Source organism: Muntiacus reevesi, chromosome 16, assembly GCF_963930625.1.
Source record: "Muntiacus reevesi chromosome 16, mMunRee1.1, whole genome shotgun sequence".
In the NCBI taxonomy this organism is placed as follows: domain Eukaryota; kingdom Metazoa; phylum Chordata; class Mammalia; order Artiodactyla; family Cervidae; genus Muntiacus; species Muntiacus reevesi.
Window position 1 is genome coordinate 6,345,605 of NC_089264.1, and position 21,293 is coordinate 6,366,897.

Below are 21,293 nucleotides of genomic sequence, written 5' to 3' on the forward strand. Positions count from 1 at the left end.
TTGCGATTTCATACACAAACCATAGTGATTATTGTATTTCAATTTACTTTTATCTTTTTCCAGTTAGGAAAGGGGGCTTAATGCAAAGAAAGGCAAATTAAGCCTTTCTCGTGAAGGCAGTTAATTTATACTTACTATGGTTATTATTAACGTTAATCACAGGAATGGCTCTGTTAGAAGTTACCCACCAGGACTGTCGAAACTAATTTTGGTGACTCACGTCCCAGATCTCGTCACCCCAGACGTGGTCCTTGGCTGGGGCGCCCTGAGACGTTGCGCTGTCCGGGCTCCGAGGGCCGTGGGTCCCAGCTCCTCCCAGACCCACGCGCTGATCTGGCGGAAAGCGAGGCAAGACAGTCATTGTTCTCCCAGGCCCGGGGGAAAGAGCGCGGGCTACTAGCACCTCTCATTTTCGGGCGAAAATTTCCCCAGCTACCGGTCTCTGGGTTTGGGCTGGGTCTCCCCAGCGTGACCTTCCCCTGCCTAGAGCGGGGCGCTCCGCGAACACATCACAGTCACCTTTGCGCGCTCCTCCGGAGCCGGCTTGGCACGCAGCGCACCCCAGCGGCCGCGCGGTCTCCTTTCTAGTCCTGGCCACTAGGCTTCCGGAGAGCTCGCCAGTCGCCGCCCCGGCCGCCTCGGGATCTGGAGCCTAGAGAGACTCCCAGAGTCAGTCTCAGACAGACCCCGGGGAAGGCGCGGGGCTGCAGCACCGCCCCGCCCGCCGCACCTGGAAGCGGTGAGGACCGGGAGAGGCGGGGCGCGGCAGGAGGCTGGCCCGGCGCCTGAGCAGCTCCGCAGAAAGCCGGCCAGGGGGAGGGTCTCGAGGCGAGTTCTGCTCCTCCGAGGGAAGGACCCCAGCTGGACTGGAAAACCAGCACCAGCTGACCGCAGAGAGCCGGGCTGATCATGGAGAGGGCCGGCCCCGGCTCCGCGCGGCCGCAACAGCAACGGGACCAGGACTCGGTCGAAGCGTGGCTGGACGATCACTGGGACTTTACCTTCTCTTACTTTGTTAGGAAAGGCACCAGGTAAGAAGAGGAGCCACGGAAGACCCGGCCGGGGCATGGAGCGTGACCTGGGGTTTCTCTCTCTTCCCTATTGAATTCCCTTCCTTAAGCATTAAACAGCCTCCACTCTCAGGCCCTGTGCTTTTGAAGTAGGGCCATGATCTTACGGTGTAGAGACCTCGACTTTTAAGGCGAGTACAGTCGAAAAATCCAAGCGTCGGATCCGATCCAACTTGCTCACAAAAGTTCAAATACAAAAATGTATGTGCCGAACCCCCACCCCCACCCCCCACACGCCGGCAGCCCTGGTATTCCCTGGGAGCAAGATTATTTCCATATATTTGCGCTCACGGGCCTTTCTCTAGCCTCCTGGTTCCACTAAATCTCCTTAGCGAAACCAAAACAGTGTTTGACCCCCTTCCCTGCAGCTCCGGAAGCACCATTTCCAACGCGGTCCCCGTGGCTCCGCTCCTCCCCCGTCCCCCTTTGCCCCGGCCCTGGCGGGGCGGGGAAGCCGGGGTAGGGGCGAGACCGAGAAGCGGCCCAAAGGCAGCACCATGCCGGAACCTTCCCAGAGTGAGTGCTGTCGTCTTTTGCCCCCTTCCAGTCCCCTGGTTGTCCCGCGCTCTTCCTCTCCGCGTTTGCGCGCGAGGCGGCGGCGTGGAAGGCGCTCCGCGGAGGGGCTGGCGGCGCGCACACAAAGGACGGCGGAGAGCTGACCCCGGGGGGTGGCAGGTCCCGCGCGGCCCGAGGCGACCCCGGAGGCCAGTCTTCCTGGTCCGGAGCCAAGCGCCGGGGCGGCTGCTGCGGAGGGCGGGGAGGAGGGAGCCTGTGCTTTGGGAGGAGGCTGCGCGGCTGACAGTCGAGGCGCGCGTGGGAAACGCCCGCGGGAGAGTTGGAGAGGCATTGAGGCTGAAGCCGTGGGGCTAGGAGGGTGGAACGAAGAGTGGGAGGCTGGCGGGTGCCCGGAAGCCGGAGAGTTGATGCGAAGCCGCAGCCAGGGCAAGGCTGCTGCGCGCGGACGCGGACTGACTCCCAGGCGCACTCCTTTGGAGAAGGGGCCCGGACTTCGCCGTCGCCGGCTCGGGGCAGCGGCCTTCGGGCAGCCGGAGCTGGCCGCCTCGGCCGGGAGGGAGGCGCACGCGGGGCGGTGATGGTGGAGGAGCCGGCCGGGGCTGGCCGCCGGGCTCCCACCCGCCGGCGCACGGCCGCGGTCCGGCCTGGCGCTCCCCGCCAGGGGGCGGCGCGGCGCGGGGCGAGCGGGCGGCGGCGGGCGGCGGCGCGACGGCGGGGACCGTAGGGAAGCCGGCTTCGAGCGACCCGCCTCACCTGGGCGAGTCGTCGCCCCCCGACGCCTCCTGCAGTCCAGGGTCCGCCGAGGCCGCGTGGTGTGCACCTCCAACTTCCCACGTTTGCTATGTTGCCCTTTGGAGACAAAACAAGGTACTTCCTTCAGCATTCCCCCCCGTCTTCCCCACTTTTCCCGGGGGGGCGCGGTGGGGCCGGGTGCTGTGCTGGCTGGTGGCACCCGGGTCGCACCGGCTGGGAGATGCTCTGTTGAAAATGCGTTCTTTGACATTTTTGTCTTCGTTTACATTCCTGCAGATGTAATAATTTTGAAATCTTAGATGAGTCTTTTTAACTCCGTTTCTCCCAACGAACGTTCAGGGTTGGTATCGGTTTGATGACTTTGGGGGTTTTTAACAGAGGCGCAGATTTGGGGACAAACCTTATCTCTTCTGTTTGATTACTCCGCCTTCCTTTTAAAATCCTCTTCTCCCCGCTTTCGTCTTCTATCACAATACTTATTCTGGAGTGACCAGAGGATAAACCCTGAATGGAAGTGGTTTCTTTCCGAAGGGCACTTTTCTGTGAGTTTGGGGTGAGCACCAAGACCGTCTAGGCCTGGAATTATCCATTGCTGGAGGCCAACAGTTTCTAGAGGTCGCCTCCTCCGAGGCCGTCTGTCCCCGGATTCCTTTCACCGTTTGCACACTTCCACCCTTAATGAATTACAGCGCACAAGAGACAGGGCAGGAGATCTGGGCTGATCTTTTAAGTGTGAAGGGGGGTGTTCTTTAGAGATGTTTCTTAGGCATATTATTAAGAAAGAACGAAATTATTTATTTAAAAATCAGAGTTAATATCCTTTTGTTTTGTTTTGTTTTCTTTCCTCTCCCTTTAAAGACACAAACTTGGGGGTGTTTGGCGGTAGCTTTTAACTCATACATAAGAATACTTCACTTTGAGAATCTGCCAAAACTTGAAGAGTAATGTTTTTTCCTAATAAATTAAATGAATTAAGTAACATTTCTTTTCACATTTTTTTCCCTCCGAAATAGCATAGGATTAAAATCTCAATTCTCAAAATTACACTACTTAGTATAAAATTTAGATCATCTGAGACTGTTAAAGACTTTTTCTTCAGTTGGAGTTTTTATATTACAGTTGATGTTGAGAGTAGGCTGAACACTTTCTGTGATATGTGTGTGTGTGTATATATATAATCTTGAGAGAAGAGTTTGTGTTGAGTAGAAGTTGGAAAATGAAAGTGAAGATATTCAAGAATAGTGCAGGCCCTCAGTTTTAGGAATTATAAAGTGCTGAAAGTTGTCAGTGTGAAGAATATTATCTAAGTCTTGTGCGTAGCCATAATTTTTTCTAGAAACAGTATTCCAGTTGGGGCTTATATTTGATAGCATTAGCTGGAGACTTAAAATTTTAAGAATGAGAGGTTGGACATAAAAATGCCAACCTGCTAAACACCATGTGATTCACTTGGTTGTGGTAAAATTTTATTGCAGACACTAACTTTACACTGAGCTCTGTGTGTGTGTGTGTGTGTGTGTGTGTGTGTTTAACCAGAAGCTCCTGTTACTTTGCTACCCCCCTTTCTTAAATTTTGTATGTATAAAATGAATACTGTTGTAATTCAGGAAACTTGTGAAATAGAATAGTTCTGTAGGGGTGCTTTCCATGTTTATTTATTTAAAATAAATTTGGATTTACTTAGATTGGCCATCTGCATCTGTAGACAGGCTTATTGGTAGAACTATTTCCTCCTTATTTGATTTAATTGTTTGACATTTGTGTATGCTCCTCTGTTCTTTTCCCAGACTGAATGGTCTGCACCCAATAGTAGTCATTGAATAGAAGGAAGGTTCTGGCACTCCTAAACTCTCATTTAAACACCTGTGAATTTTGATTGACCTGGAAAGCAATTATTGCTGCTATATTACATTGTTTTCTATAATAATCTTTCAATACAGAGCTAAACACCTCCTTAGAAGCCAGAGCGTGCAGCACACAAATAAATGGTTTTTAGCATTCAAAACCTGTTGAAGTGAATTTGAGAGTGTCAGTTGAACAACTCATAACATAATCTATTGGCATAAAAATTAGTTTGCGACTAGAAACTAAAACCTGTGGAAAACTCCCACCCTTGCTGTTGTAGAAAACTTTGCGGTCCTCCAGGTTTGAGATACCATGTTCCTTAGGGGCTTAAATGCTCCTGCCTTTGCAGATGAAGCCTTTCTGATGCTAATGCCATTTTAACAGCTGTTGTTATTCTTGACAGCATTTTAGAATAATTTACCTTTCAATAGTTACTTACCAGCTCTGTGGTTGTGGGCCGTGTTTTATGTCATTTAGTATTGACGAGGTAATATGATTGACTTTTTATTACTTTGTACTAGACAAAAGCTTGAGAATATTTGGCATATACTGGAAATAGGAGATATTAAGTGAGGGCAACTTTTTATGACTTCTTGGATCAAAGTCCAGAAACAGAAGTTTTACACTCCCATGCAGTTTTCTATGATAGACTTTTTATTTAACACTCCAAAGCTGTGGTGAATTAGTTGGTGTTCCAAGTTCACTGTTTAGGATTCTTTCTTTTTTGTTTGCTTGTTTTTAATATTTTTTTAATCTCTTGAAGCTGTAATTATTATTTGCAAAATATTTTTCTTAAAGTCAGATGGTGGGTATAAACTAAATATTGCTATTCACTCTTTAAAATATATCATATAGGAATATAAACTTTTCACAATTTTCAGACAAACATTTTGTTAAACTTATTTTGTTATGCAGTCATTAGGGTTGAAGACAATAAAATCCTGTGCGTATTGACTTAGTCAGGCTTTGATATTATTTCTGATATTTTTATTATGGTAGTTCTGGTGTGATAATGTCTTTTTATCCTTGTATTGCTTATAACCAGGGTTCTTATAGCCAGCTCTAAGGCACTTTTTAGTGCCCTAAAAGTTCGCATGTGGATTGAATTTGGATGTGATTAAATCTAGAAGAATCTGCAGGAGCCCCTGAAATGATGCTTCTCATTGCTTTTCTGTCACTAATGTTCTCAAGGTTTTATATTTAGTTCCATTTTTAAAGCCCCCAATACAAGATCATGATTCCTAAAACTGTGATAGAACCAATGCAGTGGCAGTTAGTCATAAATATCTCAAAATAAATATATTTGTTTAATATTAATATAATTCTTAGGTTTGTAATACATTTCATTAACTTTTTTTTCAGTTTGTGATCTAAAAAATCTATAGAAATTGCTAATATTTTCATGAAGTCATCTTCAATACCTAAAGATGAGCAACTTTTAGCGTTTTGATTATGTGGTGCAGCAGAATTTCCTATTTAGATAGTTCCATCTAAAGAAATGACTTGAGTCTTGTCTCTGATATCATTTCTTTTAAAATATTTGAAGGTGTTTTCAAGTTGTATGGATAGAGTTTGTACCGTCACCCTTACCTGATTACAGAGAGTATGTCTTATCAAGATGCTTTGCTTCCTCTAGGTGAAGACACAAACTGCTTGAACTTCATAGTACATTTTAATAATGGTTGGGAGAAAGTTCTTTCATACTTAAAAAGGCTGGGGGGAAAAAACTGCTTGCTGTTTATTAGTTTGTCCCAAATATTTTTCAAACTAACAATTTGTTAAACCTGTAACTGTTGTATTGAGTTGTTTTCTTTCTTTGTTTTCAGGGCTAAGTGTAGGATAAAAGCTCTTCTCAGGATAAAAGCCTTTGGTAAGGACTGCAGAGTAATTAAATAATTCACTGAGGTGATTGATAGTGAAGGGTTGAAAAATGACTGAATTTGGAAATGCAGAGTGGCTACTGACTGTGTAGGACTTCCTATGAGATTAGTTTAGCTGAACAGATACAGATTTAGTTGACCAATTGATGTGGCTGATTGGTGTAGCCTTGGAAATATCTGTTAAATCAGGTTCAGTTAAAAAAAAAAAAAAGTACCTGTGAGTTACAACCTAAGAATAAAAACTGAAAAAACTTTTCCATATGAGTCATTCACTTGATACTTAGCTCTGTAATCTTACTTACTGACTTGGTATTCTCATTTTATTTTGAATCTTTTTTTTTCTTTTTCATGGTGTGAGTGCTTTATTCATTTTCTTACTGGTAGGAATTTATATGTATTACCAACTAAATATCAGGCAGGTAAAGCAAACTGAGTGTTAAGTTTATAAGAATCATTCCAATAAATATTAAAAGCTTCTAAAAGCCTTTGATTGGGTAGGACAGAAAGTTCCTTTGTTTTTTTCCAGAAGATGTTATGGAAAAAAACAAACTTTTCCAACTCAATATATATATATGGATGTATGTGTGTATATGTATGTGTGTGTGTGTATATATATATGTGCCCCGTTTGTAGTTTGTAGTGAACTTACTTTTTAAAATCTTAGGTGCCATTATTAGCTTCTGTATGCTTTGAAACCTTTTCCTTGATTCTGAATCATGACGTAAGATTAACTTTTTCAAATTGTCTTTTCTGAATAATTTTATTACATCTAAACTTGAGAGAGAAAAGTCTCCTATCTGATATAATATCGCTGGTAATAATCATGAAAAAAGTAATCACTTCTACTTTCTGTTGAATAAGCGTGCTGAGGTTATAAGAAAAGATCCTGATTTTTTTTTAAAGCTGGTGAAATGTTTAAAACACACACAGGATCTTTGAACTTTATAGAGCTGGAGATCATGTAATCCAGTGTTTCTCAAATTTAAGTAATCTTCCCCTGTTAAAGAAAGACATTCTTATTGACTTCCAGTATTTTAGTTTAAAAACTTTTGGTCACAAATGACAGAAATTCATGTTGAACTCATGCAAAATTGACATTCCTGGGGATTGGTTTGGATGTGAAATTCAGCGGGATGATATAATCTTGTCAGTATTCTTTTTTTTGGCCTGTATATTTATCTAATCAATGTGTCTTTCCCCCTTTCTTCCCTCCATCCATCTCACCATCCATTCATCCCACCATCCATCCATTTGTTCAGCCATCCTTTTGACGCTGTGCTATATGGGTTTTATTCTCCAGCAGGCTTTCTTCATGTGCTGGAACATTTTTCTTGGCAAGTTTATGTGGGTCTTAAACTTTTGATGTTTGAGAAATACCTTCTTATCCATGTCAGTCCTCTCAGAATTATTTTGGCCTTACTTGCATAATTTGCCTGCTCTGGACCAACCTTTATTTCTGGAAGAATAGGTTTATCTCCTTACTTTGTTGGGGCAGGTAACCCATAGTGTGATATGTCAGTGAGGGAGGAAAAGTTCCCAAACAAAAGTGATGTGAGTGCACCCAGAGGTTCCAGCTATCTGCCATACCTAATATTGACTTTCTCTTATTTTAATGTTAGTTAAATGTGGAATTCTTAAGAGTAGGTATAATTTAATCATAGTTTTAGTATTTGTGCAACTGCAATACCAAAATAAATGTATAATTTAATTATGAATAAAATGATAAAACTCTAGCCAAATGCAAATTGACAACACTCATTAAATCATCCTTGCGGAGTGAATGTGGCCCTAATTGCAGGACGATGCTGGGGTCTGGTGAGGTCATTTTTTTGCCTTTGCTGCAGTTGCCTTGTGATGACTCGTTTTTCCCACTGGGTCTCTCTCAACAGTCATGAAACTTTTAGTCCTATAGCACAGTACACCAGCTTTTGGTTTTACTTGACTTGAAAGCATATTTGCATATTAAATCTACATCTTTTATTTTCTCCTTATCCCAGAACCTTTGGGCTGCAGTGTGACTGTAAACACAAATGTAAACTTGACTCCTAAAACTGCAGGATAGTAGTTGGGTTAGTAGATAGGGTTATAAGGTAGTCATCCCAGTAATTTAAAGTATATGTCTTTGTCTGTCTTTGTTGTTGTTACTGTCGTTATTGTGAAAACACGGAATTGTAGCATTTCCATAGAATAACTGTGTGTGTGGGTGTTAGTCACTCAGTTGTGTCCAGCTCTATGTGACCCCATAGACTGTAGCCCACCAGGCTTCTCTGTCCATGGGATTCTCCAGGCAAGAATACTGGAGTGGATTGCTATGCCCTCCTTCAGGGGACCTTCCCAACATAGGGAATGAGCACAGGTCTCCGGCATTGCAAGCTGGTTCTTTACCATCTGAGTCTACTACAGATCTTCAAAACATACTTGCTTCAGATTCTGAGGGCTTCTCATACCTCATATTGAGACATGCCAATCTAGTCTAATCTTTTCTCCATGTTTAAGCTGCAAAACAAATTGACTTATATATTTACAGCATAGATTCTGGTTATTAGATTTTCTTTTAGATGTAAATAGATACTTCTTTAAAGAACATTTTTCATACATGTTATTATTAATGCATGGAAAATTGTAAAACATGTCTCTTCCAACTCTTGGTCAAATTTGAATGTAAAACCATATGAAGTGGTTATGCATTTTATTTATATTTGGTCCCAGTAAGCTTCTCGGATGTTTTCATAGCTAGAAAAGACTTGAGAATGTTAATTAACTTTAGGCAACATTTGTTTCTAATCCATACCAGAAGCAAGGGAACTACTCACTGTAACATCAGAGTAGAGATTATTGGAGGAATCACTTGGAGGTGTCTCAGATCTTCCCTGTTTGATTTAATACCCTGTTATAGTATGGTAATCTTTTATTCTTATTAACCCTTGCTTTTTTTCTTCTTCTTTTTTAATTGAAATATAGTTGATGTACAATATTGTATGAGTTTCTGGTTTACAGCAAAGTGACTCAGTTATATATATGTAAGTTTTATATATATATGTATGGTATGTATATTTTTTACATATGTCCTTTTTTCAGATTCTTTTCCATTATAGTAAAAGATTGCTTCTTAAAGGGATGCTGTTGGGCCTTTGGTAGGGATACATTTTGCTGTGAGAAGCTGTTCAGCGTCTTGAGGGGTGTCTAACGTCCCTGGGCCCCAGACGCTACATGTCAGGAGCACCCCGTTGTTCTGACACGCGCTTCCAGATGCCGCCCCGAAGTCTGGCACCAGTACTTGGTTGCTGCTGCTGCTGCAAAGGCGCTTCAGTCGTGTCCGACTCCGTGCAACCCCATAGACGGCAGCCCAGCAGGCTCCCCCGTCCCTGGGATTCTCCAGGCAAGAACACGAGTGGGTTGCCATTTCCTTCTCCGATGCATGAAAGTGAAAAGTGAAAGTGAAGTCGCTCAGTCATGTCCGACTCCTAGTGACCCCATGGACTGCAGCCCACCAGGCTCCTCCGGCCATGGGATTTTCCAGGCAAGAGTGCTGGAGTGGGGTACCATTGCGTTCTCCAAGTACTTGGTTGGGAACCACTGTTCTGAGCCCTTTAAGATTTATTTCAGTTTACGATGGTTAAAGTTCCTAGGTAGGACAGATTTAAGCTTCAGCTCCCAAACTACATCTTTCTTGAGAGTATGACTTTAGGTGCTTTATTTGCTTTCTCTGTAAAATGTTAATAATAGCATTACTTCTAGTGTTCTTAAGAAATTTAAAGGAAATAATACATATTTTTTAATCTTTTTTGTAGAGTAGTTTTCAGTAGGTTACAATTTATTTTACGTTGCGAATCATCAGTGGTTTAATTATAATTGCAAGTTTGGGGAGTCATCCCCCTATTCTGATACGTGGAAATTAGAACAGCAGAATAGGGATTTAACAGACTTTGTGTCCTCACTTTTAAAGTGAATTTGTATTAATGGTTTGAACAGAACCTTCGGAAGACTGTGTAAGGTACTGGAAAGGGAATTGGAATGGGAGTTCAGACCTCCCAACTGCGTCCCCAGCTTGGTAACTGGCCCAGGTTAATAAACCTTGACTTTATGTGAGATGGGAGGGGTGAGAAATCAAGGCAGAGAGATTTGTAAATGAGTTTAAAATTCTCTTTCATCCGTAAGCATTCTTGATTCTCACTAGAAGAGCAGAGTGTCAACTTCTCAGATTTGAATAGTTTCCTTCTTTAAGTATTTTCTAAGTAAGAGTGGTGGATCTAGGTCAAAGTATCCAAACATGGCAACTAAAACTGTAAAATTAGGATCCAGGAGCAGGAGAAATATCTATTATATTTTATGTGAGATTTTTTGTGTTTTTCTTACAGATGATTTTAGCCCATCTCCATGTTATCAACCATCCTTTGACAAGAAATTAGTACTCTTTGATTCTCGTTTTAAGTAGTTAATTCACATGAAGATGGAAGAAACAGGGAAAGGAAGAAAGGGGTGCTGTTTTGATAGTGGCCTTGAAAGCGCGTTCATGTGTTGCGTCTTGTGGGTCATTCAGGGCCCGCAGCTTTTTCTTCTGTTTTATTTGAGGTGCCCTGCAAGTCTCCCCAAATGTTATACCACACCAGGGTAACATCCAGGAGGCTCAAGTATCAGCCTACTTACAGAATTCTCCCAAGTAAGCCCCCTTGGGTAGGAACTAAAACGGACCGACTTTAATCCCTAAATCTCCTGTAGCAAATGTTAAAGCATTGTTTTTATCAAGTATTGAAACCATTCCCCAGTTTCAAATTATGGTTTTTATGAAATATTGTTATGGTTTTTATCATAGGCAGTTAGTTGTGTATTTTATCACAATTGTTAAACAGTTTTATTATATCTTTGGTATTTAGAAACCACATCATCCTCCAAATTCTATAACTTATTTTTAGTGATTACGTTCTGAGTGGTAATAGAAAAACAAGTTATGCTCTCACAGTGATTTTCTTAACTAAATGATCAGCTCTTATTCTTTATTATTTAGAAAATTATGTCATACATAAGTGTAGTTATTGGTCTAGGGAGTCCGTGTTTTTTCAATTCTAGTTTGAGAAACTACAGACATTAAAACACCTTTTTTGTTTTGTACAAGTGTTTTTGTAGAGAAATTAGTGCTTTTAAACTAGGAGCTTGGAAAACAAATGGCTAACATCTAGTTATTCTGTAGAAATCCATGAATAAATTCTTTTTATTTTTACAAAAAATTTAATTGCCTTTGAAAATATACTCCAGTGAATGTTTGATTAACTTAAAAACAGTAACTAATATATTAAACCCTTAGTACCAGACTCTATGTGATCACTTTGTAGGTGTCATTTTTCTTAATTTTCTTAAGAAGCCTATGAGAGTTAATACCCTTATCTCTGTTTTATAGACAGCATAGATAATGCACCTGAGGTCTTATCTTAGAAGCAGCTTGGGTTGAAGCCTAAGTCTGTCCCACCTGGGGCCCTTATGCCCCATGCTCCACTGAAGTTCAGTGTCAGTATTAATGGAAGCAAAGGAAAGACTCAGATTTAATGGCATGAGAAATTTGATTCAGGAAGAGGCTGAAGTTCCTCTTAGTGCCTCTTAATGTGCAAGTCCATTACTAAATGAGCTGCCTAGAGACTTTGCCCAAGTGGGTTTTGTTTCCATATATGATTTTAGAGCATAAAAAGTGGGAACTCTCTAGTGATATTTTAAAATAGAAGGGCTGAAAATTTAGATACTAGACTGTTAACAATTATATTCTTAGTATTAGACTACAGATACCCTACGTGCAGTATATTTTCAAAGAATTTTTATCCTCTGGTACATTATTTTAGGCAAGAGTACAAAACACATTAAGCTAGTTGCTCTACAAGTAGGTTTCATCTAATTATATTTTTAGCTCATGAGAATTATTATGTTTATGTTAGAATTTTACACTGCTTTGTAAATTGTTTCCTTTTCTTGATGCCAAGAAATTTTCTTTAAAACCTAGACAAGGTATTTTAATTATTTTTCCCTTTCAAAGCATCTGGAATACTGAATATGTATTTTAAGATATTCCTGTCTTTTTTAAGTTTCGTTTTGTAACCTGAGTGAGCAGTTCAACTTTGGTAGAAAGTAAAGTTATTATTGGATGGAGCTACGTTGTGTGTGTGTATCCCTTTTGCTAATCATATTTGAAGTGCTATGTGAGAGCTTGTATTTCACTATGCAGTGTTTTGCATATACAATTTAATACGTCTAGATTATAGGCATTTGGAAAAAGCTGTGATCTAATTAGATTAGTGAAAAGTTATATTAGTTATAATATAAATTATAAACTGTAGTTTTCCTCTCTGTGATAGATAGTAATATTGAGTGAAAATGAGAAATTGCAAAAGGGGAAAGTTTTCATCCGTAACAGAGTATGTGACATCAAATAGTGACTTTCCTTTTTTTTTTTAATGAACGTGCCTGTGTGCCCAGTCACTCAGTCATGTCTGACTCTCTGCGGCCCCGTGGACTGCAGCCCACCAGAATCCTCTGTCCGTGGGATTTCCCAGGCAAAAATACTGAAGTGGGTTGCCATTTCCTCCTCCAGGGTTTTTAGTCAATATTATTAATCAATTTATAAAATTTTTGAAAAGTATGAGATGAAGTATAGGTGATATACAAAAATTAAAGCTATTTAAATATCCAGTAAAAACAGATATTATTAGCTTGCTACCATTCATTTAATCATTACCTCAACTCTTATTTTAAGAATAATATATTTTTCATCTTCTTTAAAAATATGAACACATGGGGTGTGTAGTATGAAATAGCACTTTATTTCTGCCATGTGTATAATTTTGATGAGATAAACTCTATTACAATGATTAAAAAAAAAGAGAGACAATTCACCTAGACATTCTGCCCCACAGATTCCCTTCTGTTTTTGTTTTTTTAAAAAATCATTCACAAGTGAATGTATTCATTCCATTCCTCTGTATATTATTAGAGACCCCAAACGTCCGGCCCTGGAAATGCCAGTACTCAGCCTTTTCCTGCAGCAGCTGCTGGAACCTGGCTGCCTGGCCTTTGAGAGCATCCACTCAGTTTTGTAGGGCGCTCCATCCACCCTGACACATTGTCTTGAAGGATGCAGTGCTGTTAACACTCTAAGGAAGCCTCATGAAGTCAAAATATACTAAAGATTATTCCTCCTGACACTGATTTTTATATTACATCATCATTGCATGGGCAAGACTCTTGAGCTGCTGGAGTCTTCAGTAAAGTAGAATATTAAGGCAGTAAACTTCTGGTTGTATTCATTGTTTTAAAAGATTTGAGATTTAAAATCCAAGTCACATTTTTGATACCTCATAGCAAGTTTTTATCAGCTTCCAGTTGGCTTCATTTCCTGCCATTTAATTAATATCAATTTGGGGGATTCTTTACTTGCTCTTTTGAGGTTCTTTACTTCTTTGCTTGCTCTTTACTTGCCTTGTGGGAAAGGGTCCCCTGGTGAGCCGTGAGCAGCATCTGTGCCAACTTGTGTTACAAGTTTGAAATCACAAATGGTATTCACATTTATGTTACCTGAGAGGAATAACTCCCGGCATTGATTTTGGTACCCTCCAGGGTTTCTGCATCTCACTTCCCAGGTGGTGCTAGTGGTAAAGAACCTGCCTGCAGGAGACACAGGTTCGATCCCTGGGTCAGGATGATGCCCTGGAGAAGGAAATGGTAACCCACTCCAGTATTCTTGCCTGGAGAATTCCATGGACAGAGGAGCCTGACAGGCTACAGTCCATGGGGTCACAAAGAGTCAGACATGGCTGAAGCGAGTTAGCTCGCATGCAGGATTTCTCCAGTTATTGTAAGACATATTGTAAAAGTTTAAGAACAAAACTGAACTGTTTACCTATTTTAAAAGAGGCATATAATTCATTTATGAGGTAAGAAATTTTTTCTGTAATAAAATATGGGAGGAAATAACTGACTAGAGGATAATAAAATAGGTTTCGGTGAGAAGAGAAGGAATGATTTGGATGGGATGTTGAACATCAGGATCTTGTCATTGATTATAAATTCTTGGCATGAACTTTTATTGCATTTCCTTTGGCTGTGGCTTTATTTCTATCATCCAGGGCCTGTTGTCTTTCATTAACAGCCTTGTAAAAGTTAAATCAACTCAAAGACTTCAAGATGGTTGCTCTGTTTTTGTTTGCAGGGCAGTTAACAAAGACTTGCTTATACTTGAAAGTAGGGTTTCTAAGTTACTAGAACCTCCAGCAGAGGTAAAATACCTTTGTGAAATTTGCGTCCATTTCATTCTTTTTGCTCAGACAGCCAGGATGTAATTTATGTAGTTATGATGTAACTCATCTTTTTGGGGGAAGCTTAGTGGGATTCTATAATAAATAACAATCTACAGTATCTTCTTTGGACAAGGACCTAGGTGCTCGGGGTGCGTGTAGGCAGGCTGTTTCCAAATCATATCAGACCCGCTCAGCCTGTGGGCCTGTACCACCAGGAGCATGACCTTCCTTCCCCCTTGCTTTCTCTGAGTCTCTTAGAGAACGTTATGAGGAAATAAACACCCATTGCCCCTTAGGCCAGCCCTGCAGCTCCACTGGAAAGGGTCTAGGAGATAGCAGCATCTTAAGTATGTGGAAGAGAGTTTGAAATACTTCCATGTGCATTTTCTAATTTGACTCGAACGTCACCCCTGTGAGATGAGTGAAAGAATAAGAAAGAGAAGAAGCTAAGGGGCAAAAGGAGATGACGAGAGTTGACTGACCTAGTAATCATCACCTATTGGTCTGCTGATAATGTAAGCAGACCTGACATCTGGGCATCTTCCTGACCCGTTCAGAGAGCTGCCCATTTTTACAATGAAGAACTTGTGCTCAGGAGAGAATGAACTCCAGAGAAGTAGTGATTGTCCAGTAGAATGATCTCCTGATGGCCAGCTTAGTATTCTTGACATTATACTCAACTGAAGATAGTTACCACCTTGCACTTTAGGAAGAAGTTAGAACAGTCAGTGTCTCCCCTGCTGGAAACAGGATGAAATTGAAACTCAGAAGAAAATTGTCTGCTATTGGTTACAAATCCCATTGGTAACAAATGCTAAAATATAGATTGGAATTTGGGATTTATGACTAAAAACATAGCCTCTCAGTGCTTCCCAAGAATTTTTAGCAATGTGTCAGCCTCCATTATATAAGCAGATTGCAGTTTATTTTTTCTCTACTAAATATATGGCATTATTTGGACAGTAAAATGAAAAGGCTTGCTGTAAGGAAGAATTTTATGCCACACTTATTAATCTAAGAGCTTTCAAAGTTCAGTTACCGTAATACACAGGATCCTTTGTGTCCTTTCAATGATACAGTTAGTTATTTGATGGCACAGAGCTCATTGATGTGCTACGCAGAACCTACCTTTTCTTTGATGTCTATCTGCCAACAATTTCAGTTGGGAAAAACAATATCAAATGACTAGTATGGTCATTTGAAATAAATTCAGTATAATTTGAATTTTAGATACTGTTTATATTAAAACTGTATTCATTGTTTATCTGAAACTCAGTTTTAACTGGTATCCAGTATTTTTATTTGCTAAGTCTAGCAAAATCACAGTGGATAGTGACTGCAGTCATGAAATTAAAAGACACTTGCTCCTTTGAACCTAGATGGCATATTAAAAAGCAGAGACAAAGGTCCATATAGTCAAAGCTATGGTTTTTCCAGTAGTCATGGACGGATGTGAGAGTTGGACCATAAAGAGGGTTGATAACTGAATAACTGATGCTTTTGAACTGTGGTGCTGGAGAAGACTCTTTAGAGTCTCCTGGACTGCAGGAAGATCAAACCAATCAACTGTTAGGAAATCAACCCTGGATCATTGGAAGGGATGGTGCTGAAGTTGAAGCTCCAGTACCTTGGCCACCTGATGGGAAGAGCTGACTCACTGAAAAAGACCCTGATGCTGGGAAGGATTGAGGGCGTGAAGAGAAGGGGGCAACAGAGGATGAGATGATTAGATGGCATCACCGACTGGATGGGTGTGACTTTGGGCAAACTCAGGGACGGTGGAGGACAGAGGAGCCTGGTGTACTGCAGTGCGTGGGTCGCACAGAATCAGTCCTGAACTTAGTGAGTGAACAACAGCAGTGCAACCCTGAGAATTACTCTTATCTTGAACACGTTTAATATACGTTCTTTTCAGTGCATCATTTTAGGTTTATAAACCATGACCTGTTTTCAGAGAAACAGGCATGAGAGTCAGTCAGATTTTTTTAAGGACACTGTCCTTCAGAGTTTTTGTTCTGAGTCCCGTGACACAGTGTTTTTGCCTCAGTGGTTTAGTATGCCATCCTTTTGTGGTCTGGATGGAAAGAATTAAGTCAGAGGATGTGCCATTGTGAGCGACTGTGTTCTTTCTATACCTTATATGTTTAAATTTGATTTTTGACTATTTCTACTGTATCTGTATGTTATGAGGTATCTTCTTCATGACAAACATTGGTGCTGTGGGAACTTCTATATTATTATAGGCTGTAAGACTTGGAATAAGAAACCTAGATTTGATTCCTAGTTTTGGTACCAGATAGAGTGTGTTTGGTTTAGCTATTTAATTTAGCTTCTTAATTTAAAAAGTAGGATTGTTAATACCTGCCTTGCCAGGTTTAAATAAAATGGTGCTTTTTTCTTCCACTATCTCTGATAGACATACTTTTCAAGATCTCATAGACTCAAGGGAGAGAAAGAAGGGAAAGCAGAGATCCTGTCCAGGCCATAGAAGAGATTTGCCCCAGTCAGAGCTGTCAACCAGGTTTCTTGAACCTCATCTGGTATATTTACCCTCGTATTTGACATGTTCGTCTTTCCATCTTTATTCATTTATATGCAAAACCCACTTCAGTACTCTTGCCTGGAAAATCCCATGGACAGAAAAGCCTGGTGGCTATAGTCCATGGGGTCTCAAAAGAGTCAGAGATGACTTTAGCAACTAAACAACAACATATAACTTCATATGACAGCAAAATTCAGTATGTGTGTAAATTAACTTCTGGACACATTGTAAGTTTTGGTTTGGGGAGCAGCGGTCTGGGCTTGCTTACTCCCACATCCCTGGGTGCCAGCACAGTGCCTGGCGTGCACAAGAAGCTTCATGAGCACAATACAGTCTAGAGAAAAGGACACTTAAAAGTGAATCCAGTTAAAATGAAAAAGTATCAGTGAAAAGGTTTCGATTGGAACTTTACTTTGAAAAATGGAACCACAGGTTATGAAAGTAAATTTATTTTAAATCCAATAAAATTTAAATTATAATGGAAACTCCAAGCTAATTTGTAAAATAGTTTCTGGCAAATAACTTTACTTGTTTGACATTTGCAACAAAATCACAGTTTTTTTCCCCCAAATACAGTTTTTTAAAATTAACATTTGAAGATCTTCAGTTTTTCCAGCAGCCTTTCTTAATCTAGAATGCACTTGTTTGAATAGAATTCTCTTTTCAGGTATTTGTTATGTTAATGATCCTTGTTGATTTTGTTAGCTGGTTTTTAATTGGGTTTAACCTTTAATTATCAGTGGCTTTATGTAATATTAGAATAGTCTCCAACATCACTTTGTTCTGCTTCTCGAAATTTTATATCTTACTTAAGTTTACATTTCAGTCTGCAAGTGATTTGTGTTTGCAGAGATTAAAGTGTTAAAGAACAGGAGATGATCAGTACTAGTCTTAGGAAAGAAGGCTCACTTCACATAGCCACCTAGGTCATGCACTGCAAAATGTCAAGGGATGCCTGAAAGGAGAGAGGGGTAAGCGATGATTTGATATTATTTATGGCTGCTTTATAAGTAATTGTTTTGATGTTATGATAACTTATGTTTTCCTCCACAGGCATATATATCTACAGGGACTCAGATAATCAATAATGAGGTCTTGAGAAAACCTTTCCCCCCATGACTGGTGGTTAATAAAAATTGTTGATTGAATGACTGAAGATACCAGATCTACTTTTCCTGTGTCATTTAATACTGAGTGCATTTCTCCAAGAATGTATCTAGAAATACAACACCTGTGAGACAAATTAAACACTCTGTTTCAGATGTATATATAACAGGTCCTACGGGATAAATGAGGGGAGAGTAGCCATGGTCAATTATGAGGCTTACATCCAAGGGGTGGTGACCATTAGCAGCTAAAACATAATGTTGGTTTTCTAAGCATTCACATTTTCAAAAGACTGTTGTCCTTTTTAATGCAGTTAGTTTAGGAGGCTTCATTTATTTATTCATTCACTTCACTCAGATATTTATCAAGGACATAGTATTAATATGTGACAGACATTTTCTAAGTACAGGAATGCAGTTGTTAACAAGACAGATGAGTATGAAATTTACATCTCCTTGGAGGAAACGACAGTAAACCAACGGATTAATAAGCAAGAAAAATAGATGATAGTAAGAATTCATTACCACTCTAATGGCAGAAAGCGAAGAGGAACTAAAGAGCCTTTTGATGAGGGTGAAGGAGGAGAGTGAAAGAGCAGGCTTAAGACTAAATATTTAAAAAAAAACAACTAAGGTCATGGCACCTGGTCCCGTTGCTTTATGGCAAATAGAAGGGGGGAAGTTGGAAGTAGTGACAGATTTCCTCTTCGTGGGCTCCAGCATCACTGCAGATGGTGACTGCAGCCACGAGATCAGAAGACAGTGGCTTCTTGTCAGGAAAGCGATGACAAACCTAGACAGTGTGTTCAAAAGCAGAGACATCACCCTGCCAACAAAGGTCTGTATAGTCAAGGCTATGGTCTTCCCCATTGGTTGTGTACAGTTGTGAGAGCTGGACTGTAAAAAAGGCAGAATGCCAAAGAACTGATGCCTTTGAACTGTGGTGCTGGAGAAGACTCCTGAAAGTCCCTTGGACTGCAAGGAGATCAAACCAATCAGTCTTAAGGGAGATCAGCCTTGAGTATTCATTGGAAGGACTGATGCTGAGGCTGAAGCTACAAATATTTTGGCTACCTGATGTGAACAGACGACTCATTGGAAAAGTTCCTGATGCTGGGAAAGGTCGATGGCAGAAAGAGACAAGGGCATCAGAGGATGAGATGACTGGACGGCATCATGGATGCAATGGACATGAACTTGGGCAAGCCCTGGGAGATGGTGGGGGACAGGGAGGCCTGGCGTGCTGCAGTCTGTCAGGTTGCAAAGAGTTGGACAGGACTGGGTGACTGAAGAGCGACAACAAGAATTCAGATCATGTCGGGGGAGGGAGGGGGGACATAAGGTGTTGGGGCCCCTTGAGAGGTGGAGTGAGCAGGGAAGACCTGTCTGTGCAGGTGAGGAAGGAGCTGTGACCTGCCAGATGCAGGTGAGGAGAGCGTTCCAGCCTGGGGGCAGTCAAAGCTTGATGTGCTTGAGGAGCGTCAGGGAGGCCTGTGTGGGCAGGAGGGCCTGTGGTCGGGGGTCGGAAGAGTTTAGGTTTCACTCTCAATTCAGTGAGAAGCCCAGTAAGATGGTTAAGATGTTAAGGCCTACTTTTTCAAAGGTTACTCTAGCTGCCATGGGGAGGATGGGTTGAAGGAGGCTAGTATAATCTCAGAGAGTCCAATTAAGGGGCTGTGGCCATAGTCCAAGATGAAAGATGATGCAGCTTGAGCCAGGGCAGTAGTAGAGGAGACAGAAATGAGCATATTGGAGTATAGGGTTTTGGAAGTCAACTAGACAGGACTTGGTTGCTAGACTGGATCTGAGAGTTGAAGGAAACATTCAGAGTAATTCCTAGATGTGCAGTTGAGTAACTGATGTGAAGAAAGTGGACAGGGAGTGAGATTTGAGCAAGAAGAAGGGTGGGGTGTTAGGAATTGTGATTTCACCGCTTCAAGGTGTCTGTGTAGATGTTGTCAGGGAGGTGGTTTGATTAAAAATTGAAATGTTGATGACCATTTTTCAGTGAGAAGATAAATAGGCTGACGCTGTGTTTCAGGTTTGTAGCTGACATAGTTAAAATACTTGTTTTTATGTTGATTTGAGAAGTTTTTAAGTTACATGTACATATTTTTTAATCACATAAACTAGATTAACTTAAACATATTGCTGGGTTCCTGTTTCATGTTTTACAAAACATTTTATTCAAATGCTTCCTGTACATTTCTCACATGCATATCTGACATCAATGTCTTTGGCACAATCTTTCTTTGTGATTTTGGACATTATATACACATTTCCCAAAGTATGTCCCCCTTATTTCTATAGAAGTTTTTGAGATACACTGTTACCAGAGTATATTCTTATCACTAGAAATTTTGTGCCAAGCCACGGCATGCATTTGTAAAATATTAGGCAATTACATTAAAAAAAAAAAAAACAAAAAGCTCTGTGCTACATATAACCTGGAGTAATATAGTAAGTACTTTTTAAAGAGAGCTTTAAAATGTATCTGACACTTGGAATTATGAGATAATCCTGATAATATCTATGTTATATATTTTTTTACTCATTGCATTATAGATTGGTGTCAATTCAGGGTAATATATATTTCCCAAACAATAGATTATTGTTCAAAATAAAATAATTCAGGGAACACTCTATAAGTGAAAGACTTAGTGGAGACCCAGGAAAATGATTAGCTCTTCTCTCCTCCTTCTGGATCTTCTTTTTTCACTTAATAGATTGAAGTGATTATTCATATCAGTACCTTGTACTATCTGCCTTGTGATCCATTTGGGCTTCCCAGGTGGAGCTAGTGGTGAAGAACCTGCCTGCCAATGCAGGAGATGTAAGAGATGCGGGTTCAATCCCTGGGTTGGGAAGATCCCCTGGAGGAGGGCATGGCAGCCCACTCCGGTATTCTTGCCTGGAGAATCCCAAGGACAGAGGAGCCTGGTGGGCTACAGTCCATGGGGTCACAAAGAGTCGGACATGAAGCACCTTAGCACAGTGTTCATTTATAAATGTGCCATGATGGATTCTGCCAGGCTTCTACTTATGGGATTAGTTTGCTCTTATCTTTGCTATAACAAACAGTAACTAAATACACTGATACTTCTTTTGCCGTGTGTGTAAAATCTTTGAAACAAAGGATAAATGCATTTTAAAACTTGTTAGATACTGCCTGCTTGCCCTCTGAAGAGGTGTTATCAATTTCTGCTGCAGCCAGAAGGATTGGAGAGTGTCTGCATCCTGGCTTTTTCATGAAAATAACCAGTAAACCGTTGTCTCATGGAGACTGCATTGCTCTTATAAGCCAG

The 21,293-nt window shown here is 40.9% G+C and overlaps 1 protein-coding gene across 4 annotated transcripts in view; it reads left to right on the forward strand.

The window, feature by feature from the left end:
- Positions 1-629: 629 nt before the first annotated feature.
- Positions 630-21,293, forward strand: part of PDE5A (phosphodiesterase 5A) — a 158,366-nt gene continuing 137,702 nt past the window's right edge. The window contains exon 1 of one of the 4 annotated variants that reach the window (XM_065907629.1): positions 630-1,031. In XM_065907629.1, the coding sequence (XP_065763701.1) occupies positions 910-1,031 (122 nt within the window). In that variant the 5' untranslated portion in view covers positions 630-909. Of the gene's footprint in view, positions 1,032-1,464; positions 1,587-2,297; positions 2,454-21,293 lie in introns of those variants that run through there. The other 3 variants (XM_065907627.1, XM_065907630.1, XM_065907628.1) reach the window with 3 other exon arrangements.